This window comes from Mytilus trossulus, chromosome 2 (genome assembly GCF_036588685.1).
Source record: "Mytilus trossulus isolate FHL-02 chromosome 2, PNRI_Mtr1.1.1.hap1, whole genome shotgun sequence".
NCBI classification, from domain to species: Eukaryota; Metazoa; Mollusca; class Bivalvia; order Mytilida; family Mytilidae; genus Mytilus; species Mytilus trossulus.
The window spans coordinates 9,332,037-9,359,981 of NC_086374.1; the positions used below are offsets into that span (position 1 = coordinate 9,332,037).

At 32.0% G+C, this 27,945-nt stretch overlaps 1 protein-coding gene across 3 annotated transcripts in view; it reads right to left on the minus strand.

Annotated features, from left to right (window-relative positions):
* Positions 1–27,945, minus strand: part of LOC134706446 (deleted in lung and esophageal cancer protein 1-like) — a 47,550-nt gene that overhangs the window by 16,398 nt on the left and 3,207 nt on the right. For 2 of the 3 annotated variants that reach the window (XM_063565394.1, XM_063565395.1), the window contains exons 4-26: positions 26,704–26,814; positions 25,907–26,097; positions 25,295–25,512; positions 21,395–21,476; positions 20,559–20,646; positions 19,877–20,050; positions 18,981–19,114; positions 18,466–18,516; positions 16,696–16,879; positions 15,447–15,609; positions 14,579–14,762; positions 14,163–14,319; positions 13,778–13,917; positions 13,394–13,487; positions 12,433–12,563; positions 10,787–10,945; positions 9,531–9,673; positions 5,522–5,675; positions 5,130–5,240; positions 4,622–4,752; positions 3,813–3,974; positions 3,200–3,276; positions 2,792–2,943 (exon numbers count right to left, since the gene is read on the minus strand). In XM_063565394.1, coding sequence (XP_063421464.1) covers positions 2,792–2,943; positions 3,200–3,276; positions 3,813–3,974; positions 4,622–4,752; positions 5,130–5,240; positions 5,522–5,675; positions 9,531–9,673; positions 10,787–10,945; positions 12,433–12,563; positions 13,394–13,487; positions 13,778–13,917; positions 14,163–14,319; positions 14,579–14,762; positions 15,447–15,609; positions 16,696–16,879; positions 18,466–18,516; positions 18,981–19,114; positions 19,877–20,050; positions 20,559–20,646; positions 21,395–21,476; positions 25,295–25,512; positions 25,907–26,097; positions 26,704–26,814 — 3,191 coding nt within the window. The remainder of the gene's footprint in view (positions 1–2,791; positions 2,944–3,199; positions 3,277–3,812; positions 3,975–4,621; positions 4,753–5,129; positions 5,241–5,521; positions 5,676–9,530; positions 9,674–10,786; positions 10,946–12,432; positions 12,564–13,393; positions 13,488–13,777; positions 13,918–14,162; positions 14,320–14,578; positions 14,763–15,446; positions 15,610–16,695; positions 16,880–18,465; positions 18,517–18,980; positions 19,115–19,876; positions 20,051–20,558; positions 20,647–21,394; positions 21,477–25,294; positions 25,513–25,906; positions 26,098–26,703; positions 26,815–27,945) is intronic. The other variant, XM_063565396.1, reaches the window with a different exon arrangement.

Consider the following 27,945-nt stretch of genomic DNA (forward strand, 5'->3'; position numbering starts at 1 on the left):
ATTTATCTATAATCAGTGCCATGTTTATAACTGTCCATAACATAAACAATTGGCATGTAATGTTAAAAAAACAAAAAACTCCCTTACACAGATATTTGCATAAGTAAATTGTTATTACAGTGACTTGACTGTTAGTGTTTCTATCCATCAATTGCAATTCATTCAAAATTTTGACCAAATTGCAATTTGTTTTATTAAACCAAATTGTTCAACTGGTCAAAAAATTTGAACCAACTGCTGTAGAAAACCACAGTCAAGTCGTGAAAGTGCAAGGTGATAAAATAAAATAAAATTGAGAATGGAACATACTTACAATCCTATAAGACTTTAACTCCACTTTAATGATGTTATTTCTATATCAGTCTATCAATCTGTATAGTTATATTATAGCCATTACCATACTAAAGGTGAATCGTTTAATTTTTAATTGCTATAAAAATGTCCAAACTAAGCTTTTATATAGTTTTTCTTTTAAAAAGTATTCTATATTCCTAAGAATCACACATTATGTGAATAAAAACATTTCATATTCAGTAAAATATTTGTGAAATTGCAATACGTTTGTAGTAAGGGGAGATAATCTTTTTTGGTTTCAAAAAGTATTCTATATTCCTAAGAATCACACATTATGTGAATAAAAACATTTCATATTCAGTAAAATATTTGTGAAATTGCAATACGTTTGTAGTAAGGGGAGATAATCTTTTTTGGTTTCAAAAAGTCTTTATTCAAAAGAATAGTATTTTAGGTTATCTCCCCAAGGAAACTTATCAATAGCATATTGTTATTTCACACGTATTTTACTGAATATATGATGTATTATTTTAAATGATATATGATTCTTATAAATATAAAATCCTTTTCGAAAGAAAAACTATATAAAAGCTTAGTTTGGACATTTTTATAGCAATCAAAATAAAACAGTTGACCTTTAGTATGGTAATGGCTATAATATAACTATACAGATTGATAGACTGATTTAGTAATACATGTAACATCATCAAAGTGGATTTAAAGTCTTATAGGATTGTAAGTATATTTTATTTTATCACCTTGCACTTTCACATTTTGACTGAACAGTTTGTTCAATATTCTGACCAGTTGAACAATTTGATTTTATGAAACAAATTGCAATTTGGTCAAAATTTTGAATGAGTTGCAATTGGTGGATAGCAACACTAACAGTAATGTTTTGTTACTCTATCATAAAAAGTTTCAAACCTATCAATTTTTAACAAGCCATAAATAATTTAATTTACTGCCCTTAAACTTTTCCAATACTCTATTAATAAGTTATTGATTCTTAGTCTATCAATGAAGTTGATGTTTAAGTTTTTGCACATTTTTTATACAGAAAAGTGATTTTTTCATGTGTTTACCAACTAGCAAAAAATTAACATGCCTATTTTTGTCATAAAATCATAACAAAAGCTGATATATAATAAAATGTGTTTCTAATTCATCAGCTAAAAATACTTTAGGTTTTCAATCCAACATACTAGCAGCAAAATCAGTTTTCACCATTACCTCATCTTATTATTATTTCAATAAAATCAAACTTGTGCAGACTCCCATAGTAATTATATCCATTACCCAATTGTATTCACAGGTAATTGTATCAGACTCCCATAGTAATTATATCCATTACCCAACTGTATTCACAGGTAATTGTATCAGACTCCATTTCCAAAACTTTGACTCCATTAGCCTAAATAAATCAAAAGTACTGAACTCATCCACACTAAACGAAATGTTACCCCCTTTCACCATGTAAATATTGCCAGTATCAGTACTTTTTAAAAGTGTTTCAAGATGCAGTCTGCAATACTGTAGATTTATTATTATTCCTTGGATACCAATTTTTGTGTGGATTTTGTGGGTACAGGTGAATCACAAATTCAAATGTTTAACGACATTACCATTTTTCTATAGGCTTTGTATACAGAAATAGGAAAAACCATGAAAGTTGATACCCACAAATTAAATGAATCCACAGTAGTTGGAAATATTGTACGTTCCCTCAAAAGTAGCCAACACATATATTGACTTTGATTTTTGTTCAATAAATCTTGGAAGCATAGAACATGTGTTATTCTTACTTCTTTCGAGAATTAGTATGGATGAATTTAGTACCTCTGATTACATGTCATAATACTACCCTATACATTACCTTATTTGGATGATAACTGTGGTAATACTGTTAAAAGTAATAATGTCATAAATCCCTTTCTTACTATAATCATAATAAAATCTTTTTATCTATTTACCAGATACTTAAAAATAATAAAATGTTGTTATTTCTATATATAGCTTGCTCTAGCATCCTTTAATTTGCTTTCGATGAGGTCTTCACTGTCATAGAATCATATTTAACAGTTATATCTATTTATCTAGACAAGGACATTCACATTTATATAATTGCTAAATATCAGTTATAATTGTTCAATCCTCAAAAAGGTATGGTCAAAGCTACATATATAATATAATAGGTCCTTAGCAGATTATATATAATGTCAGGTTTTTCTCCTCCATTTATCATCTATATAAAAAGAGAGATGTAGCGTGATTGCCAATGAGACAAGATTGACCTAAAACAACTGACCATAGACCAAAGGACATAGATGTAAATAAGAAAAGGGTCCCACACAACCCTTCAATAATAAGCAAAAAATTATAATATCAATCATTGAAGGCTATTAATATTATTTTGATAATATATACAGAAGGTTTTCTTTTTTTAAAAACTAAAATGCAACCAATGAACTATATTACATTTAGTGTTTGTAATTACCTTGATGTTGATAGTGTCAGTATATGATCCCCACATATCACTATAAGCTGTTATTTCAATCAATTCCTTACTATATGGCTGGAGCTTGCCTGATGCTGGTAGTGCTACAAACGATGCTCCGAGACCTTGTACTAACATGGCCTGGCATAAATCTAAAATGAGATGTATAATAAACAGACAGAGACACAAATGATGCCCCAAGACCTTGTACTATCATGGCCTGGCATAAATTTAAAATTCAAATAAATTATAGTTTATATACATAGACACCAAACAATGGTGACTGTGGACAAAGTTCTACCAACAAATTGGATTTTATCAAACAGATTTTTTGTTTTCTTATACATTTCAAAATCTTTCCTGGCATAAATAAGAAACTTAAAATATAATAATTCAACCCTAACTAACCTGCTCTAGCTTTAGCTGATGTCTTGGCAAGGGGGTCTGCAAGATTTGGTGTTTTGTTTAGCAATGACTTTCTTGTACTGTAAGAAAAAAGAAAATTTATTCAAAGATAATATAACAGTGAAGGCCAGGGCTAATGTTTACCTAATAATTATATGCCATATTTAACACTGCCATGCTCTGAAGTGATATAGTAATTCAAAGTTTTTGACATTATTGACATATATTTCACTTGGAAAATCATAATATGTCATTGCAACAAGTGTAATAATTGATAAAAATATTGTGAAAAGATGAAGACTTCATCAGAGAACATCTTTGTATACACTGTATTTTTTTCATCCTTTCATCTAAAAGTTATGGATGTTAAGGGACTGGATATAGACTCCTTTAATTTTTAACATACCAGGTAGACCTCCAAAGATACAATATTGTAATGCCATGTAACTTGCTGCCTCAGATACGTCAAATACAAATGTAGCTATGTTCTGTCCATAATATTTCAACTTATCATGATTGGCTAGCATAACAATTGCTGAGGCTAAAAAGATGTTCACACATTGAAAATAAGATAGCTGGTATTCTAGTAATACAAATCATATAAGTAGCAAATTACCTTCTATTCGCTTTGTCCTGGGGAGGTGTCGGGGGCTTGGCAATGAAGTAGTCTGCACTAATACTATAATGAGCTGAGATAGCCGACTCATTACTAATATGGAGATATAATTTAGGTGTTGTACCAATCAACACTTCACCAAAGTCTAGCTTCTCTGCAGATCTGCAAAAAATATGTTAAACAATCAATGATGGGCTCTATCATTGTATTGTTTGTAAAAGTTATTCCATAATGGTGATTCAATTGGGCTGATTATATGACTAAAATATCAACAAATCATTAATACATTTCTATCAACAAATTAAATACAAAGAAGAAAAATATGTTTGCTCAAAAACTGTAAAAGAAATGAGTTTATGTCGCTCCCTATTTACAGTGGGTACATTTCTTTTATAGATCAATGGCAGTCAACATGTCACATGACACGGCAGTAGGTGCAGTTAAATGAACCATATTGTCAATAACTGTGTAACACATAAAATATCATTGCATTTTGACTGCTCAAATGGAGATTAACATTAATAACTTTGACTCTGTTGACATTCTGTATGAACTTGGGAGTCCTTAAACATCAAACAAACCTAAATATAGTGGAAGGAGGCATGTTATTTAGTAACTTACTGAGTGTTAGTTCCATCTGTGGACATTCTGTATGAAGCTGATAGTCCTACAAACCTAAATATAGTGGAAGGAGGTATGTTATTTAGTAACTTACTGAGTGTTAGTTCCATCTGTGGACATTCTATATGAAGCTGATAGTCCTACAAACCTAAATATAGTGGAAGGAGGCATGTTATTAAGTAACTTACTGAGTGTTAGTTCCATCTGTGGACATTCTGTATGAAGCTGATAGTCCTTTAACATCAGCAAACAGACCTAGGTATAGTGGAGCTTCGATTCCTTCAACAAAGCATGGTATTCTAAGGTCTGAAAACTCTCCCTAAAATATGAAGAACTTACATTGCACAATACTTTCTAAGACTTTTTATGCAAAATAAACACACATGACAGTTCAACAAGAAATTTGAGATGAAGCTTAAGATCTTCATATGTTCAGCCAATGCTTGATTATTTTATTTTAATCTAAATTGTGTAATAATATCTCTCATGTACATGATTTATAACACAATTGAAGATTTGTAAGGAAATGAGAGCTGTCTTCTTTGTCAAGAAAAAATGGCTGAAAATGTGAGCAAAACTGGTGAAATCATTATGTCCTTATATTTCTTAATTCTGTTTTGTCTGACTGCTGTATGCCAACTAGAATTTGTGTAAAAAAAAATCTGGATCACACTTGACTGAAGTTTTGATACTTACACTCCTATTAGCTCTAAAGTTTACAGTGATGGCCTTCTCTTCCCTTGGATTTATACAACCAGTCATTGGGTCAAGTTCAATCTCACAGTCTTTGGCATGCTCTCCTTCAACCTAAAATAAGTATACCTTTATTAATTACTAAAGATTCTTATAGAAAACAGACATTATCTTAATGCCAAACAAATTTTTCAAGTCAGCAGTTTATAAAATATTTAACTAAAGTCAAACCAAATCTGTTTAAACCGAATTCAATCAATAGTAAAGGGATTGACTTGACATTCATAAAAAAATAAGAAGTAAAGATCCTTTACAATAATTCTAAAATTTAATTTACATTTTTTTCCACACCCAAAGACATAAATGTAAAAGCTAAATGTTTTAAGTGTACTCACCTGACCCCATTTAAACTCTGTAGCAAGAAGTGTTTGGTTAACAAGTACAGCCTGGTACCTAACTGGTACCTGTTTATAAACATCCTCCATACAGATCTCACAAGATGACAAACATACCATAGGGGACTGTACTTCTCCAATGGCAGATATATTACTAAAAATCAAAGCAGAAATGAATTTAAAAAACAAGAAATCTCAACACACTAATTTTTTTTATATATAAATTCATTTCTGATGATTCACACTTCATATTAATATTATCATTCATAAAACTTTAAATAACATGAAGATTCAAATGTGTAGTTTAATGTTACAACAGATGCTTGTGTGTTGGTGATGGTAGTGCATCACAGGGTAATGTTATGCGTCTAGTGTATGAGACTGTCCTTTGGATGTCTTATGCCGCTGGCTAGCAATATTTTTTTGCGAAAAGAAAGCCGAGTGAGTAAGTCTTTCCTGCCAGTACATAGCCTCTATATTATCAAGACTTCAGCAGTAGCCTCCCTGCAGTAGCACACGGTAACTGATTGCAATAAATCAGGCGAATCTGTTGGGGATCTCGGAGCAGCAAGGGCCCCAGAAATGCAGTGTGTAGGCCCACTGGTATGTGGACACACCCTAGCACTCATTAACCTTGCCCCCACTATTGGTAAAATAGTTGGCCAGGAGAGGGTCGCAGCCTGGTTAATGCAACTTTCCTAAGAGAAGAAAACTCTAACATCAAAATCAACAGGTAGATCAGACTCGTAAGCCAAGGAAGGCATCTATCTTTTGGAAGGAAAACCATAAACAAATAACCCTGGTCCACCAGGTTGGAGGTTGAGCTAGGGGGTAATCTCCCCTACTCATAAAACAGCATCTGATTACAGAAACAAGGATTAGAAAAAATTTAACTCGTCTCGTAACATCAGAATACCAGCAGAATTCTGCGCATATGACATGGACTAGTGAAAGCCAGCAGAAAGCTAGTCACATGAAAGGTATCCTGAATGCGAGAACCAAACTTAAATTGGGTTTTTGGAATGTCTGTACCATGTATGAGGCAGGAAAACAAGCCCAAGTGTTAAGAGAAATGAAGGAAAACAAGCTGCACATATTAGGTATAAGTGAATGTAGATGGACAGGGTTTGGCAAAAACTTGACAAATACAGGAGATACGATCATATATTCTGGTAGAAACGATGCCAAACACCAGGGGGGAGTTGCCATCATCCTCAACAAATCATCTTCTAAATCACTCATTGAGTATAATCCAGTCAGTGAAAGAATTATAACAGCAAGACTAAATACAAAACCTATAAAGACATCAATCATCCAAGTCTATTCTCCAACAAATGAAACTGATAAAGAAATTAAGATAGAATTTTATGAAATGCTTCAAGCTGAGATAGAGAAAATCCCCAAAAAAGACCTAACAGTCATCATGGGAGATTGTAATGCTAAAGTAGGGCAAGACAACAGTGGTTTTGAGAGAATAATGGGAAAACATGGCTGTGGGATCATGAACGAAAATGGAGAACATCTAGTAGACTTCTGTGGACTGAACAATCTTGTAAAAGGATGTCCATAAGCTGACTTGGGAATCACCTGGAGGCAGAGACAAAAACCAGATCGACCACATAGCAATTAATGGCAAATGAAGATCCTTACAGGATGTGAGAGTAAGGCGAGGCGCTGAAGTTGGAAGTGACCATCATCTTGTCACAGCAAACATCAAACTCAAAGTAATGAGAGCATCAGAACCTTGCAGGGTACAGAGATTCGAGAATCGCTTTCAACTCTTAGAACAACTAAAAAGTAACAACACTGAAGAAAGTGAAACAGTAGATGAACAATGGCAAGAAGTGGAAGATCTGTTTAAAAAGACCAGTGAAAAAATATTGGGTTTCAAATGCCAAAAGCACAAAGAATGGATCAAACAAGAGACATGGTTGCTGATTGACAACAGGTAAGAGCTAAAGAAAAAGATCTGCATCACTCACTCTGATAGACTAAAAGACAGACTAAGGAGCCAATACTCCAACTGTAACAAGGACGTTAAGAAAGCCACCAGAAAAGATAAAAAAGATTTCATCGAGGGATTGGCTCTAGAGGCTGAAAAAGCTGCGTCTGAGCAAGGAATGGGCGACCTTTACCAAATTACGAAGAAACTTTGTGGTAAAAAAAGAAACACCAACATGCCAGTAAAAGACAAACAGGGTAATCTAATGACATCTGAAAGAGAACAAGAGAATAGATGGAATGAGCACTTCAAAGAAGTATTAAATAGGCCAGAACCAGAAACAACAGCAAACATACCCATAGCAGAGCACGACCTTGAAGTAAATATAGAAATTCCATCAAGATCGGAAATTATCAAAGCAGTAAAGAGTCTTAAAAACAATAAAGCTCCAGGAAACGATAAACTATCAGCAGAACTATTTAAATCAGATCCAACCTTAACAGCAAACATTCTTCATACACCATTCAAAAAGATTTGGCAAAATATCAAGATACCTAAAAACTGGTCAGAATGTAACATCATAAGACTGGCTAAGAAAGGTGATCTCACAAACTGCAATAACTGGAGAGGAATCACCTTATAACCAATCCCAAGCAAAATTTTCACCAAAATCTTAATAGACAGAATTAAAACAGCAATTGATAACAAACTCAGAAAAGAACAGGCAGGCTTTAGAAAAGGAAGGAGTTGCTGTGACCACATATTTGTGCTACGAAACATCATTGAACAGTGCACACAATGGCAGAGACAATTAATAATCAACTTTATAGACTTTGAAAAAGCCTTTGACAGCATACACAGAGAAAGCTTATGGAAGATTTTACGATGCTATGGAATACCAGCAAAAAAAGTACAACTTATCAAAATGTTCTATACAGAATTCAGATGCACTGTGGGAACTTCATCAGACATCAGTTTTCTAGTAAAATCTGGAGTTAGACAAGGCTGTGTTACGTCTTCCCTTCTATTCATTATAGTTGTCGATTGGGTAATGAATACCACCATCAGTAACAACAACAACACAGGCATTAGGTGGACTCTTTTTAACTACCTAGAAGATCTGGACTATGCAGATGATCTGGCCTTATTGTCGCATCTAGAAACACACATGCAGAGCAAAACCACTAAGTTACAAAAGAATGCAAGTTTGATTGGATTAAACATCAACATCAAGAAATCAGAAGTCATGCCTCTTAACACCACAGAGCCTCCTTTAATAGATTTAAATGGGACACCCCTAGACTGCACTTCATCTTTCACCTACTTGGGCAGCATAGTAACATCTGAAGGAGGAGCAGATAAAGAAATAAGAGCCAGAATAGGAAAAGCAAGAACTGCATTTTTAAAACTTAGACACATCTGGAAGACAAGCAACATCAGTAAGAACACCAAAATTAGATTATATAACAGTTGTGTACTAGCAATGCTACTATATGGGGCGGAATGCTGGAGAATGACAGAAAAAGGCATCAACAAGCTCTCCAGTTTTCACAACGGTTGCCTCAGAAAGATCTTAAGGATATTCTGGCCGCGTAAGATTACCAACAAAGACCTCCATGAAACAACAGGATCCAATAACATGGAGACTTTATTGAAACAGAAAAGATGGAGATGGATTAGCCATGTTCTAAGAAGACCAGCAGAGGACTTGACCAGAGTAGCCCTAAGATGGACACCTGAGGGGAAAAGGAAAGCTGGGGTGTAATAGAAAAGAAAGCACAGAACAGAGATGAGTGGAAAGAACTAGTCCTTGCCCTATGTGCCCCCGGGCATAATAAGGACTAGGTAGGTAGATGCTTGACAATGTATATATTATTTTAACATGATTGAAAGTTTCAAAGTTGTTATTTAATGTGTTCTGTGTACATATAGAAGGTAAGCTTTTCTAAAACCATCTGATTTCAGCATTTCAAGTATTTAAAATTCTGCAGATAATCGTGTTAGATCATCTACTCTAGATTGTGTTACCTTTAGTATATCACATTTAAGTTCAATTAAATAGCTTACCATTCATTTCCATCCTCAACAGTCACTTCAAACACTCTCTTGACTGACTTGATAGCTGTTGGAGTGAATTTGATAGACACTTTTGTCTTACCTAATGGTTGAACTTCTCCACTTGATGGTGTAAATGTAAACTCACTTACAGCCTTAAAACAGACAAATATACAATTTGTTAAAATAGAAACAGCTTCCTAATATAATTTTTTGTATCATTTTAAATAGGTAACTTGTAACTATTCAAGAAAGAAAAAGTTTTTTTTAATTGTTGTATGAAGTAATGGAGGCTCGAGAGTACAAAAATGTCAGCAACATTTAAAAAAAAAAGTGTTTTCATAACAAATTTTATCTATTACACTTTTACTTGTTACCTCATGATATGGTACAAAAATCAACCATAAAAATCAGTTCGTTATGTTCCGAAATGACTTTTAAAATGTCAATATCATTGGAAAAGTTCCAAATTATCTCCCTTTGGACAAAAATGTCATTTTTTGGCACTAAAGTTAAAATATCATTTTTAACTCATTGATGACCTATATTTTTTTTTTATATTTTTCAAATAACCTACTGAAACTAAACAATTCTAAAATTTAAGTGATTTCTGTAATCAATTTCTTTTTTTATTTTGATTTACCTATATTTCTTCCTTTTATAGTTCAACAGAAAAAAAAGTACCTTAACAAAAATGCATGCTACATTCAAAGGCAGATTGTGAGCTAAAATGAACAGTGACCCCATGTTTTTATTTCATTTTTCTATTAAGTATAAGATAAAGTTTATTTATGGAAAAAATAGAGAAATCCTATATTTAAATAAAGTTAGAGTGCGAAAACTAAAAGTATCGAACGCTACAGACGTCAACGACGCAAACATGTGACAAATTTTTTTTCAATTTTTGCGGTCGTATTAAAAAATATGGATTTATACCTGCGAGCCCCCTTAAGGGAGTAAGGTAATGAAAACATAAAAATGATGTACAACAAAATGAATATCCCTATTTTAGGTCTTAAAATTATATATTATTGATTCATGCTTCATATTAATATTATCATTCATAAAACTTTACATTACTTGAAGATTTACTAAGTATGCATAGGTTCAAATAAAAATTTTAAATTGGTACCCACCTCTCTATTCTAAAAGTGTTGCCTTTTGTAAAAAGCTTTAATTGAATAGCTTACCATTTATTTAAACCCACCATTAACTCTTAAAACAAGAATCCCATGTGAATTATTACAGCCAATCTTTAATGAACTTACCATTGGGTCGTCAGATGATGAAAACACAGGACTATCTTGTATGCTCCATTTGGTTATAATTTGTGATTTATTCATCAGTGTTATTTCCTTTGTAATACTCTGGCCAAGTCGGATCAGTCCAAAATTAATATCAGGCTCTTCAATTTGCAGTTCTGGTCCCTGAATATTACTTACAAATTAGTTGAATTATAAAAGAATATACATTGTTATAGTTAAATGAATTTTGAGACTAGAAAAATTAAACTTTTAAAAAAATTTCAGTTACAAACAAAACAATAATTCCCTTTTCAGCATTAATATTTAATTGCAGTGTAATAGGAGATTTTACTGCTATTCAAAAGACAATCTGGCTGTTCTACAAATCTTATTTTAACCAGGGTTCTCACTAGGAATTTTCCATGGTGAGTCCTGGGACTAATCATTTTTAGAAATGGTGAGTCCCAAAAGATTTTGATGAGTCCAGGATGCATGTATTTTTTTGTGTCATAATACAATGTACATGTAATATAATAAAATATGACAAAATGTAAAATAATAGAATATGACGAAATACAACTTAAACGATGCGTGTTGGGTTGGTAGTTTTTGTTAAATCAATAAAAATTATGACCTCTTAATAGTTATTGTTCAAAATATATACATGTAAATGACTTCTTTCTGGGTCTATCATATTCTTGATGTGGGGCCACATTGAAAAAACTTTTGGTTTGTCAAAGCCCGAGTTCCATAAAAAAAAAGAAAATAATATGAATGGACTATTTAATAATAAACTCAGTTACAGAATTTGTCTGGTCATTTTTAGTTACCAAAATTTATTAAAATTACCAAAAAAACTATAAATAATTTTACAAATTAACCCCTTTCCCTCTATACCCTTTTCCCAATTAAATTAGTGTAGATTCAATTATATACACCAAGTTTAACTACTTTCATGGCACTACCATATCAGCTGTTTATTTTAAAAGTCTATAAATATCCAGACAGAGTTTTCTGTTACTTAGGTGTTTCCCCAAGTATTTTTCCTGCCTAAAATGATCATGTGACATGTTTGTCAACAAAAGAAAACATTTGGTCAAGGAATTCATTTAATTTCTGGATTATTCTGCTTTTAATTATTTAGTTTGGATTTATATTCACTTCATTTAAGGCAAAGAATGTTTACTTTTCAATTTGAGAAATGTCTCATGATCGCCGTTCATTGGCTTGTTCAACCATGCAGACACTGTAAACTATGTAAATTAAAAATCTATCAGCTGTCAAAAATATTGATCTACGCATCACATCGATGTTTTGACATCGACTTCCAGTTTAGTTTCTTGTCAAAATAACGGCTCAAAACAATGTCATATCATAAATCTTCTAGGCAAAACGATGTTTCTGGGAATCAGGGGATACAATCAGGACGCGTCCCAGGGACTCACAGGTTTTAAAAATGACGCGTCCAGCTCGATTTCCATGCGTCCAGGACGCGTATATGTGTCTTAACGAGAACCCTGTTTAACTAAATATTCCTTTGATTTTTATCAATTTCAAAAATTCTTTGTTATCATGTATTACTATATTTAAATGATCCTGTATAACTGCTCCAGTTAACACGTCAACTTTAAGAATACAGCCTATAATTTATTTAACTCTATTATCATTACCTTGAAATCAGCCTCCACATGAAGATGTAATGGTTCGTCCAGATTCATGACATAACAGTAGAGATTGTCAATGACTTTCCCCGGCTCAGCACCTGTTATACTGATCTCCATATCCATAGCCATTCCTGGATCTGAGTGAGAAAATCATAGATCAAGTACATTGATTGGTTATTACTCTCTAATGACTATATGTTCTGTGTTTTTCATTTGAGTATCTATGTTCTTCAATGTACAGGTGTGGCATCTAGCACAATTTCTTCTCAAATAGGTGTTAGAATTTTTAGAAAGTTAAGAGTTTTTGCATCCTATTGCAAAACAAAATCTACCTTTCAGGCATAAAACAGCAATAAAGCACTGTTCCTTTGCCATTGCTTTTGTCAAGTTTATAGAATGTGTTTTTGGCATGAATGTATACACCATATTCCATCTTTCCCATTTAAAAAAAAGAAAGATTTACAACTATAAGCATATCAATCTTAACTCTTGTTTCTTTTTATTACAATCTATTTTTTAAATCTTATTGTAACCAAAGTATTTTCTGAAGAATTCGAATGACTTTAGTTCTAATCTATAGATTTTGGTGGGGTTTGTGTTGTTTATTCTTTTGTTTTCTATGTTGTGTCATTTGTACTAGTGATTGTCTGTTGGTCTTTTCCATTTTTAGCCATGGCGTTGTCAGTTTGTTTTAGAATTATGAGTTTGACTGTCCATTTGGTATCTTTTGTCCCTCTTCTATAAACAGCAACGGAATTTTAATTATCCCAATGTCTTAAATCCTGTTGCATTGACATTCATATTTAGTTAAGATTTTTGATACAGTTAGTATTAATTTATTCTATGATACAGAAAATGAATAATAAGGATAATAATAAGAAGACAATATTAAAACATCATTCAAACATTTGTAATGACATTGTTACTAAGAATGTATAAAATAAAATAAATAGATTTACGTCCTTACCAAGTTCGCCAAAAGGTGGCTCTACTTCTAGTATATGTTTTTCATTACATGGCTGCCATGTAAAAGTCACAGTTGATCTGCTATGATTGGCCATCTGTAGAACAAAAATCTATCTTTAAAGAATGGTATTGATCTTTATTCTAATTACACAATTTAACTGTATCCTGTGAAATATGAAAATATATTGAATCCTATTCAAATGTTAAAATGAATAACACAGATATATTACCTGTATGGTTATGTAAATGTTTGACCGTATGCTAATAAAAGGAGTTTTACCTAAAAAAAATCATCCATTATGAACACTTGTAAATAAAGAAATAAAAACCTTCCTCTATTTGTTTTTAAAGTTAATTGAGAAAACCTTTTTTCTTAAAGACTTACAGCAAATAGTTTCTTGACCGTAGTTCCGACCAAGTTTTGACCTGGTATATAAATAGCATAGGGATGAAGAACCACGTTCAGTGGAATACTGCTCCCCTTTACTTCTATTTCTAATGCTGTGTAATCTCTACTCTCTTTCACTGAAATTACATAAACAATCCAATACAAACATTCAAGATTCTACCTCTGGAACTTAAATTAAATACATGTGTATTGGTATGACAGGATCTCTTGACATACAAACCTTAAATATCTTTTTGCATGGAGTCAATTATTTTAAAAGCTTACATTTAATATTTAAATCAACAGGCTAAAGAATGAAAATTAATCACACTCCATAAAAAAGAAGAAAAAACAAAAGAGAAAGTTATAGTCTGTATCTTACCATCAGTGTTTAAGATAATTTCTGAAACACTGTCATCTAAGTTTTCGTCATCCCCATGTTCAGAGCTACCTGCCTTTGATGATTTAGCAGATCCACTCTCACTGAAGGGAGGAACTTGTTGTAACTGCATGTGTAATACACTGTGGAACTCATTCACCTGCAAAATTGTGGAAGTTATGATACATTTATTATTTGGCACCAATGGCCCTCCTTACATTTGGAGGTCAACATAATGCCATTTATTACAAAGTGTAAGCATGTTTCCTCAATCTAATACTATGTAGTGTCATGTTTTCAGTTTTAATTTTCAGATTACTTACTATGGGTGAAGCAAATTTGATTTTGAATTCTATTTGTCCAATACTTACTATGGGTGAAGCAAATTTGAATTTGAATTCTATTTGTCCAATACTTACTATGGGTGGAGCAAATGTGATTTTGAACTCTATCTGTCCTGCTGGAGGTAGGGTTCCATTAGGAGGATGTACACTGAAGACAGAATCTACATCTGGTACCCTGTCTATCTTCCTTCCCTCCATCTCCTCAGGCTCAGACATATCAGGTTTATAAATATTCCATTGGAAAGGTAATGACACATTTCTGAAAAAAATAAACCGTTTTGTTTCATTTAAAAAATATGTTGAAACAATTCTAACAATCTGAATTGATCAAAAGCTGATAAAATCAAAAGTTATTTGTCAAAAAGAATATGTTTGATCCATAATTTGAATTTGGCTTGTTATAACTTCTCAGCATTTTTATTGAGACTGAAACACCAATAAGTTGTTAACAAAAACAACACTGAAAATTCTAATGCAACAACTTTTGAAACGTTCATTAAGATTGGATAACGTCACTTTTTTACATGGTATCAATTGACAATTGATGTTATGGGGCGTACAGGGAAGTGCAGACAGCATATGACAGATTTTAATTTCATGTTTTAACGTTGTTTTCTATCAGTTTCATTAGAATGGAGAAATCAATATTGTATTTTTAGCTCCGACAACATCAATTGGCTATTTGATGGTCGCAAATACCCATTTACTGTCTCCGCTTATGTGTTGCCAGTAAAATTAAACCATCAAATCCCCACTTGATACGGTCGGAGCTTAAAATGCAATACAGTTATCTCCTAACTAGCATATTTGTTTATGTTATCATTAACTTTGCATGTATTTCAGTAAGCAGTGACATAACAGAGGATTGATATCAAGGATTTTGCAACGTTGCCTCTGTCAGTATATGTAAATAAAATTTCATTCTATGTAATGAAGAACTTACGTTGGATTTTTAACAATGATGGCCCTATCAGTGTATGTAAATGGATTGAGATCATCGAATCTAATCAGATGTTGGGCAGTATTATCTGTTAGCTCTCCTGGTACTGGATCTGATGTTCCTCTTTCTACTGATACCAACTCAACACCAGCTTTCTGGGACTCTCCTGTAAAAAGGTATAAATTACATAAATTAACAATAAATTTGTATATCAGTGTCTGAAAATAAATCTAAATATAAAAAAATCAGAACTTCAATTAAATCCAAATCAGAAAGTCCATAAATCAAATTGGAAAATCAAAATCTCAACCACATCAAACTAATGGCAATAAGCAATGCTTCTTTCAGTATATACAGCACCCTTATTTTAACACAATAAGGCATCACTGGTCTAAGAAACACTCAAAACATATGCAAAATTTATACGGTGTCCTAAATAGCAAGAGATATATGTCAGTAACTTGTGATATTTGGTATTCTACAACATTTCCCACATTATTTAACCGTATGGTATGAGCTTAAACCAGTTTAAGAATGAGAATGTGTCCCCAGTACATGGATGCCCCATCCGCACAATCATTTTCTAAGTTCAGTTGACCGTGAAAATGGAGGAAAATATCTAATTTGGCATTAAAATTAGAAAGATCATATCATAGGGAACATGTGTACTAAGTTTCAAGTTGATTGGACTTCAACTTCATCAAAAACTACCTCGACCAAAAACTTTAACCTGAAGCAGGACAGACAAACGGACGAAACAGATGGACAGACAGACAGACCAAGGAACAGATGCACAGACCAAAAACATAATGCCCATAAATGGGGCATAAAAAACAAGAATGTGTCCCCAGTACACGGATACCCCATCCACACCATTATTTTCTATGTTCAAATGGACCTTAAAAATGGGGGAAAATCTCTAATTTGGCATTTAAATTAAAAAGATCATACGATAATTAAGTAACATGTGTACTAATTTTCAAGTTGATTGGACTTTATCAAAAACTACCTCCACCAAAATCTTTAACCTGAAGCAGGACAGACCGACAGACAAACGGACGAACAATCGGACTAAAGAACTGACAGATGCACAGACCAGAAAAGATAATGCCCATAAATTGGGCATAAAAAGTGTATGCATTAAAATCAAATTGAAACAAAATGTTCAATTTAATTTCCTTCGTATAACATTTCCCCATCATGTTTTTATTGAAGTAATGAACATATCTATTGTAAAGGAACACTAACTAACCTTGTAACATAAAATGGCTAACATTGCAGTTGTCACAGATTAAAGTCATTTCTTGTGTGAAGCTTCTGACAGACTTAGGACTAAAGATAACCTCAATTACCCCACTCTCTCCCTTCATTAACTCTACAACTGATGGTCTGACATTAAAGGGTGGCATAGCTACTGCACCATTCGTTACAACAGACTGTAAAAACACATTCATAAGTATATAATACATTTGTTACAAATAAACACAATTTCTCCTATTTTTTCTATAAATATATTTAGATTTTGTTTGAATAAAATATAGGCTTAAATACAACAAGAGTGCACACGCTTAAATGTCTCACTTTCTTTACTAATCATTGATATTATGTTGATAGTCCTAAGTATAAAGCTTTATTAAAAACTGTCACATAAACTTAACATTAACCAAGATAACTAAACAAAGACCAATGAACCATGAAAATGAGGTCAAGGTCAGATGAACCATGCCAGGCAGACATGTACAGCTAACAATGCTTTAAAAAGACCAAAACTCAAAAACTTAACTTTGACCACTCAACCATGAAAATGAGGTCAAGGTCAGAAGACATCTGCCAAGACATGTACACCTTACAATCATTCAATACAACAAATATAGTAGACCTATTGCCTCAAGTTTGAGAAAAACAGACCAAAACACAAAAACTAACTATAACCACTGAACCATGAAAATGAGGTCAAGGTTGGATGACACCTGCCAGTTGGACATGTACACCTTACAGTCCTTCCATACACTGAATATACTAGTCCTATTGCTTATAGTATTTGAGATATGGACTTGACCACCAAAACTTAACCTTGTTCAATGATCCATGAAATGAGGTCAAAGTCAAGTGAAAGCTGTCTGACAGGCATGAGGACCTTGCAAGGTACGCACATACCAAATATAATTATCCTGGTACTTATAATAAGAGAGAATTCAACATTACAAAAAATCTGAACTTTTTTTTCAAGTGGTAACTGAACCATGAAAATGAGGTCAAGGACATTTGACATGTGACTGACGGAAACTTCGTAACATGAGGCATCTATATACAAAGTATGAAGCATTCAGGTCTTCCACCTTCTAAAATATAAAGCTTTTAAAAAGTTAGCTAACGCCGCTGCCGTAGCCGCCACCAGATCACTATCCCTATGTCGAGCTTTCTGCAACAAAAGTTGCAGGCTCGACAAAAACTGTTGTGCTGATAATGTCCAAAAACATATTGTGCCCTGTTTTAACAAAAAATTTGTATTTCTCTCCATTGTCAGTCCAAATACCTTGATTGGAGGAAGGTGTTATGGGATAAACTAGTTAATGCAGTAAAAGATCAAAGGACTAATTATCAGTTAAAATACAGGTTAGTTAGGTGAATTTAATTTTGTTGATTACATTTTAATTGATATTTTCCTGTCCATCAAAAAGACATATTTAGAGCATATAAAAGTCCAGTATCACGTGCAAATCTACAAAATAATTACATGGTGTTAGTGCATGAACATATATAATTTGAGGAAAAGTGGGGTTTTCCCTTTCCACATAAATAATAGTGTATGGTGACACCCTTGGGTAAACATGCATTTACAATTCTTCAAACTACCAGCACATCATGCAAGGTAAGTGCAGCAGGTAAAATCATTCCAGTGTGGCAAGACAAAGCATGTTTTTACTGTAGCCCATCATACTATGTGAAAGTGGCAAGACAAAGTATGTTTTTACTGTAGCCCACCATACTATGTGATAGTCTAATCACGACAATCACTTACTGATTTAGAGCTACCAAACTTCTTGTGACCAAAAACCCATGAATTTATTTGCTACAAAAGGATCAAGTTATTGAATGGTTAATCATAGAATAGAACAGCAAAAATGGTAAAGAATTCTACCTCAAATATCTATAAAAACATATTCTCAAGATTATACCAATAATTCAAATGTTACCCTTTGGACAATGAAACTTTTGATGATGTATATAAATTTCCATCAAACCTGAATTTTTCATTTGAATACAGATGTATGAATAAAAATTTATAATAAAAAATCAATAACAAAAAATGAATTGAATGAAGACGGAATCATCCATTGGAATTATAACCAAAATACTTTAACAATGAATTCTTAAAAATGTACCTGAAAATAGATATAAATGACATATATTATATATGTATACATTAAACTTTACAAGTACAACTAAGAAAATGTATTTGCTTTATTCTGTGTAATCTACTAATCTCCTGAACTGTTCATTATATCTGGACTAATAAAATAATGCTGAACTAACCTTGAAATTATGTGCCGGCCATGAGTTTCTGTTCAATACACAAAATCTTCCATTACCACCATGGTTCTTAACAATAAACTGTGCCACATGGTAGCCACCCACTAGACAGTAACCAACATCTAACACCTTTGGTACTGTAAAACAAATAAATCATTTAATACTAGCTGAATTTATTATGAAAGGAACTAAAAGACACATATGTTTTGGCTATAACCCTCTGATCTTTAAAATAGACCCATTTCCTAAGCATAACAGTAAGTTCAACATATTCATTTTTTAAACACTATTTTGTATCTAGGATAGTAATTTATTCAAGTATTTTCAATGTGATATATCTTGAAAACTTTGGACCAAGGACCTCAAACCAAAGGACCCTAGGCCTCTATCACTTATGGTTTTCATTAAGTAATACATTTCACTTATATCAAACACAAAAGGGGAAATAACTCTCATATGGAACATCCTGAGGATATAACAAGCAATTTAGAAAAATAAATTAGTCGGTTTCTTAAACGGTTGCAAAGCCTTAGAGATAACAAGAAAAACAGTTCAGGGAGATAACTCTTATATGGGAAAGTATTCCGTTACACAGAAGTAGAAACAAAAGTGTATAAACTGTTTGATATCATATTACAAATATCTAAGCGACATCTTGCGAAACATCAATACAGCGAACAAAAAAAAATAGGCAAGAGAAAAAAAAAAATAATCAGAAGAAAACCAATGGGTCTTTCCATGGAAAAGTGGAAAGACCTATAAATAAATCTTTCAAATGTATAGAGTTTGTTGTTAACAGTCTGTTATGTCAAAGAAACGTTGCTGATTGTGAGGAGCTACATACTGTATTGTGTAAATGTCTTTTAGTTCATATTGTAACTAATAGTTGATGTACATACATGTAAGCTTTGGAGGTTCTCTTCTTCCTTGAAGTGGCACTAAAATTGGTGCTGATGACTGGGTTTGGATTCTGATCACATCATCATAGTCCTTTAACGAGTCTGGTGCAAACCTTATAGCGTAGTGACAACTCATTCCAGGGGCTACCAAACCATGCTCTCCTGGAAACTGACCTGTAAACATACAAGTAACAAAATCTCTTGGTCACTTATACATGTGATATCATATACAAAAAAATGTGAAGATGTAGGAATTATTGTATTTAATATGATTAATATACTGATATTATATCTGTCATCTCTAATATTTTTGGTTTATTCTATCTTTTCTCTTGTTTAAATCTATTAAAAATACTTATGAGTTATGAAGTATTTTATAATGAAGAGTATGATATGAAAATGGCTCCATGACATTGGAAAATTAATTCCATAATAAAGCAACAAGAGTTATTTGAAACAGTGAAAAAAAGTTATCCTGTTCTTTTAAATTTATAGATAACGTGTATGAATTTCATCCTAGGGTAAAAATAATATTGCAGCAAGGCCTGGTATAACCAATTAAAATCCTTGCTTGGTTTTAATTTGCATACCTTCTATTACAGGTAACTCTAAATAAGAACAAACACATTGAACTTAATAATCACTTGTAAAACAAACTTTATACAGGTTAACTATGACTCACCTAGTCCGACAGAGAAGTAAGAAGTTGTTGGTGGCAATGCTCTACACTGTCTTAACACGGCTGATACATTCTTAAGTTCCAAGGTCAACTGTAAATTTAATATGTCATATAAGAACTTTGCTGTGACCTTAGTTTGTACCCATACACATTTGACATTGAAAAAAAGAAAAATTATTACTTTTAACATTTTCTATTCAGAGAGCAACTTCATGTACTGATAGGTAAAAAAAATATTTGGAATATTCTTGAATCTTGTATTTTTCATAATTTATCTTTTTTCTGGTGAATCCTTTGTGCATGTTGTGCTGAGTGTACTATTATTTAAAGTATAAGAATAATTGCATAATGGCTTCATATTCATACATATATCAGTCTGAAAAAGAACAAATTTTATTTTAGGCTTTAGTCCATTTTTCTACAAATGTTTCACCTTTGTCAAACTTTGTTCATGATTTAATATGTTGCATGAACTCCCTTCCAATAAAATATTTTGTTCAAAAGTAAAGAAAAGGGTTTAAAGACTATTTCAAAAATATTGTGTCCTCGCTACTATTAATTTTTCAGAACATGTTCATACATTTTACCAAATTTTGCTAAAAAAAAGGTTTTAACGAAATTCACCTACATTTATCACATCACAAATACATCACTAATGATGAAATTTACAGATACAACTGCAAAAGATAAAACTTACCATAGCCATTTCTTTTTACTTATCATTACACATTTTATAAACATGTAATGAAAAATTATTCAGTAATATATAATAAATTATAATAGACCAGCTATTTTTTATACATATATATATATATATCCGTAGCAATGTTAAGACTTACTTCATACACTTGTCCAGACTTGTAGTTCGTAAACTTTACAATAGGTGGCGACAACAAGAAGATCAATGATGGCTCCTTTTTCCTTAAATATATTAAATATTGTTATACTTCTTCAACTTTATGAATTCATATAAATTTTATAAATTAACCCTTTCAAGGCGAACAATGCGTTGAGGCATCCCCGTAGCCAGGCCGAACAATGTGTTGAGGCATCCCCGTAGCCAGGCCGAACAATGCTTTCAGGCATAGACAATCACGTGATAATCATATTATTTTTGTCTTATAACTCATTTCACCCCGTAAAGCTATGTTTAACCTATACATATATAGGTTTTCAGGAAGCTTGTATATCACAGTTAAAGAATACCAATTCTGACTGAATTTGATACCTTATATATACTTCAATACAATGAAAGATCAGTAGCGTCAACAAACAAAATAAGCCGCCGCCATTTTGTACAAAAACATGTGATGCGAACATGTGACTTTTTTCGTCGAGAAAAGGTTATTTGGAAGGAAAGTTAAATTTAATTTCATGAATATTTTGATTAACATTATGATACAAATTACGAGAAATGATTTTAACAATTGCACGGAGAATAAAATCAATTAATAATCCGACTTCCGTCGGCGCGGTAATTGGATTTTTCCCACGAGTGCAAAAGGTCGCACTCCTTTTATGGAAGTTCTAAATAAAACAATCCAATCACATTCCTCTCTCACTTGCCGATGTCAAGGACGCAAAATTATAGTAAATATTAGTAAAATGTCGTTTCATGGTCTGTATCGTGTCTGTAACATTCTGAGACATAAAAAAGTCCGATAATTTTGAGAACGAGTTTGAGGGATTTTTGGTGGGAGAAGTAGATCTTTTTGGTCAACGGTATGAAATGCATTGACCTCAAAATGACATCGGTGATGATTTCATGATCACTCCTGAAGTGATGTTGAAAGAGAAGGGGTCAGCGAACTTTCAGACGAAAATAATGACAGCTGACAGATGTAAATAATGCCCCTGATGTCCCCCAACAATGACTGATGGCACCAAGAATTTTATATATTGAAATTTGAAAGAGGTCTTCCCCATTTATCCCAGAAGTAACTGGTCCACAAAACATATGAGACCCAAAGAAGGATATTTTTTCCAGATGTTTCTATCTGACAACCAAATAATTGATAGTTATAATTAGATAAGATAAGACATTTTATTCCAAAGATAGGATATTTTGATTCCAGAGATAAGATATTTTTATTCTAATTATTAAAAGGGCCCATGGAGAGCAAAGTAATATTGCAATGATTTGATAATTAACATAAAACCAGTAATGTTTTTATAAATCATATATAAATATGAATATAATCATCTCAATTTTAAGATGTTAAACCGCAGCCAGATCAGAGCCACACACATATATTAGAGTAAAAAAGCCATAACAATTATGTTTTTATTTTAACAGGCAATTATTCTCATATTCAATATATATGTACATTGACGGAAAATAAAATATAATTGTATGAGCTAAATAAAATTTAGGACAAAAATGTTATATTTTCTGACAATGTACATATATTGTTTTTATCCTAAAATTTATTAATCCCAACACTTGAAGGCTTTATCATGTTTATAGTTATTAAAAATGTAAATATAAGTTATGGTCTCTAATTTTTCAAAGAAATGGATGAAATTATGCAGATAATAAGGTATCTTCACTTCACTGATACACACCAGTGAGGTGAGCAAAGATGGGAGGCTAATAATGATGTATCTTACAAACTCAGAAATTAAAGACCCCCTTAACAGACAAAAATGAGAGACCAACATGTCCCCAAACGATAGGTGACGATTCATGATACCTTACAAAGGGAGGGATGCATTCAAGCAATTCATGCCTTCTAAAACAAAGAAATGGGCCATCAAACTTTGGGTTTTGGTAGTGTCAGACACGGTGTATGTCATATTGTGAAATATACCATGTCAAGACAGATCAAACACATGTAGGTTAACTCTGTTTGCCAGTAGACTTTGGGAAACAAGATAAGGTGTCACATATGCTGGGCTAGGGTAGCTATTAAAGGTACACAGGAAAAAAGGTTTGAAAATATGGTTGTGTTGAATGTGGAAAACCCCTTTGCCTACCCCATTGCTTCACTGTCTCCCACTCAGTCAAAAATTAAACTTCTTAAATTAACAGTTACTTTGTTACAATTTTTAAGTTGAAAGGATATTATATATACATAATTTGTTGAAAAGGTTTTCACAGATAAGTTGTTGAAAGGATATTCATAATTTATATTTGCTGTTACAGTTGACATTTTCATTTAATTTTTTTTTTAATAAGGAACATTAAATTATCTTCATCATTGAACAATACAAAACCAAAGTCAGTGGAAATTCTAGCATCCCATGGAGTCAGGACACTTATAATAAATAATTTTAAAAACAAATCATTGACTTTTTCAAAGTAATTTTATTTTTAAAAGTTCATGATTGTCTTTCAACATTTAATTATGTCTCACTTAATTTATCAACACATTATTAAAATGTTAAATGTACATGGATAAGTTTGTCAGGTCATCTTACATTTAATTAATATTTCCATGCAGTCAGTGGTTTGATACAAAAAAAAACAGAAAAAAATATTTGCACATTAAAAAAAAAGCACATATTAATCTCAAAAGTTTTGATTTTACCAGAAAAAAATATCATTAGATATCTCCATTAAAATATTAAAAATTACACAAAAGATCCCAATAGTCAATTTAGATCAATAGTCATGCAAAAATTCAAAGAAAACATCGGACTAAGAAAGACAACTCCAACTTATCCAGGGACACAACTTCCTATCTGGTGATTGCATTGTACAGGTAAAAAAATGGCCGCCGCGGAATTTGTCAAACCATTTTTATTCGTATTTATTCTGACTAATAAGCTAGAATTTTGACTCTGGAGTTATTTTTTCTATAAAACTATGATAAAGGAACACTCGAAATTGTTAATTACCATTTGTATTGTTAATTTAGAAGATCGGAGGCAAAAATATAAACCGGTCACAAAAAAAAATAGATTTCTCAAATCAAACGTCATTTTCTTTCCACAAAAGGTTAAAAAAAATCAAAAGTAGGTATTGTCATGTAAATTTATTTATATTGCAACACTCCTTTCATACTTAAGTGTAACAATATCAAGTTTGAAACCGATTTAATGAGAAACAACAAAGATACACACGTTTTTATTAAAACGTCATTTTTTCCCCATTCACACGTCAAATTAATTCAGGCCAGGCAAACTGCACGCGGAAATTTGATCAGGTCACACAACGTCGCGGAAAAAAACAATTCAGTAAGGAAAGTGTTAAGAAATAAAATTAAATACCTCAAATTTTTTAATTTTTTTTTCATGATCCAATTGATAATAAATATTAATACTGACACACACTGTATGAATGACTTGATTTGAAAATTTTGCTAAGCTACTTACACTTGTCTACTATCCTGTTGAGGGCTAATAAATAGCAGTCTAATTTACAGATTTTTATGGAAATTAAAACAAATGATAAAATACTCCTGAATATTTATGACAAATCTAATGATATGTACACAATTGAGTAAATACCAATTTTTGTGGATTATGAGGGTAAAGAAAAAACACAAACTTAAAAAGATTACAATCTTCTATAGACTTGTATGCAGACTATGACAAAACCCCAAAATAAAATATCCATGAAAGTACAATTTTTCCTCAACCTGCGATAAATGTTACCCACAAAAACAATGATCCCACAGTAACAGTATTTTCTGTTCAGTAAGTAAGAGTCTACAGACAACATGACAGTTTTACATATTCTTCTTTTTTTTTTACAGCAGTAAAAAGATTCTAGGTTTCATAATTTCATAACTTACTTTTCATCCCCAAGATCTGGTTTAATGCCAACTTGTTTGGAGACAGGGTTATAGCCCTTGATTAAAGTTCTACCACCAGGTGTTGCTGATGGAGGTACAAAGCGAGGATTTCTCTTATAATTGACTTTAGATTGTAACGTAGCCAGATCTTGTCTATCCTGTTCCCTTTGTTCCTCTGACATATATATCTTCCATCCATGCTCTCTTTTTGTCCTTGTCTGAAAAAATATCATTTTATTTTTATTTCATAGGTATATCATTGTTGTTCAACAAATAAAAAATTGCAAAATATGCAATATATGGATTGAATATTTGACATCTGCATATTATCTGACAGATTGTGTATAGTTAAAACATTTATATTAACTATTAATGTCCACTCTAAAATTTACAATCAAAATGATGCAATAGATTTTTAATAGAAAAGAACATATTTAGTTGCAAACTTTTTGACATGATTACTAATAAACTATTGACACAGAGAAAACTGTGGTATATCTTTGTAATAAAGTCATTAACTGATATGTATATAATGTATGTTTATACTCCATAATGTCACAGCTGATATATCCTTAGTGCACATATTTAATATTCAAACATTTATTCACTCACAACTTCTTCCATATCTACCCTGGATGACTCGGGTCCTCCCTCCTGGAAATCCTCAGAAAGGAAGGTTGGTCCTTCTAGGTCTTCCAAGTCAGTCCTCTGTGGAGGAAACGGTGAATGGTCCCTCATCTCAGACATACGTGTATGTTGTTGTGAGGAGACAGTTACTCGAGCATAACTAGGAATCTTTGGAGCTGTAATATATAATGGTACTTTAAACACTGAACAGTCAAACCTTTAATCATGATATCATATTTATTTCATTTTGAATCTTTAGCGTATGTATTTGCTTACGCTTTTTGTAAGTAGTTTGGTCTACTCAACTATAAAAGGTTGCTTTCCAGCCTTTTTCATTTATCGAGATTCATTCACACTGAATACGACATGTAGGTATATTATTGAAACAATTTCCATGTAGCAACATGATACAAATTTATCTAATATTTTGCCTTTTATTTTGTAGATGCATGTTACTGTTCATTGAGGAAGTCATTTTGAACTCTATCAAAATTTATTGTCATATATAACTTAATTAAAACTTGTTTGTGTGCCATCTCAATCCTTCATATATTAGTTGGCTATTTATTTTAGAGAAATTAGAAATGTTTTATATTATTATGAACGAAGTGAAGTAGAATAAAAGAACAAAATATCTAGACAATGCCGTTATAAACATTGTAATAAAATTTACTAATATGTAAGTAGATGTACTACTGATTGTAATGTGTTCTCATTTTGAATATGAATGAAATAATTGCCAATTATTCAAGCATCAATAAATCAGTTTGTGGCACACTTACATGGTGGTGGCGGCACTGCTGACGGCTCATCTGTGGCATAATCTTCAGGTGTCAGTAACTTATTCTTCCTCAATAGATCAGTATCAATGCATGACCTGAAATGTGATCTACCTGTATAAAGAAAGTAAAATCATTTTTATTATTATTTTTCAAGAGAAAACAATCCAGTCAAACAACTGTTTTGAGATCAGTTTGAAGGGTTTCATTGGGACCTAAAAGTTATTTAAAGTTACTAAAGTTACTAAAACAAAATTGAGTTATTTAGTCGTTTAAATTCTATATAGAAAGAGAATGCTAGAACACATTTCATTAAGTGTAATAAAAATTATATTTCAAGCAGGGTCTCCAAAAATTAAAAAAAGCTAAGTTGAAGTGATTTACCCACTATCTAAATTCAGTGTGATTAGGAGGATGTCAAATATGAGAATATATGTCGATTTTGATGATGTTAACTTAGTTGAAAGTTTGTTGTTTGGTTGTTATATCTCATTATAATTTAAGGTCAAGTTACAGTAAATGGGCTATGTCATAGATTTCAGTAAAATTTTGCATACAACTCTGGCTTGATGAACTTCAACTAAAAATCGAAAAAATAATGCATTTATTTCATTAATCATTTAAAATATTACTGATTGAATTCTTACAAAATTGGTGAGTATTTGTATAGAAAGCACATAAAATCGGCATAAAACCTTCTAAAATTTGTCTTTAAATCGCCCAATCTCTGATTCTACTCCATAGATTTTTCTTAAAAAACTATATGTTGTTGAGACATAAATTACCGTTATAATGATGTAAAATAAAGACAGGGTCACCGACTTCGTTTTTACGGTATACATCATTCAATGTTGTGTTCTTTGTGAAAAAATCCTATAAAACGTCGAAATAATCGTAACGTCGCCGTGTTGCAGGCCGTAAAACCTTGATTTTTGACGTTTTTCACTACCAACAAGGTGAGAAATTGATTATTAGAGAACAAACGGAGTCGGTGACCCTATCTTTATTTTGCATCATTATAACTAAATTTTATGTGTCAACAACATACAGTTTTTAAAGAAAAATCTATGGAGTAGAATAAAAGATTTGGGGATTTTAAGACAAATTTTATATGTTTTTTCGCTGATTGTATGTGCTTTCTATACAAATATTCACCCATATCAAAAGAAATCAATCTGCAATATTTCAGATAATAAAAGAGATAAATGCATTATTTTTTCGATTGTCAGTTGTAGCTCACCAAGC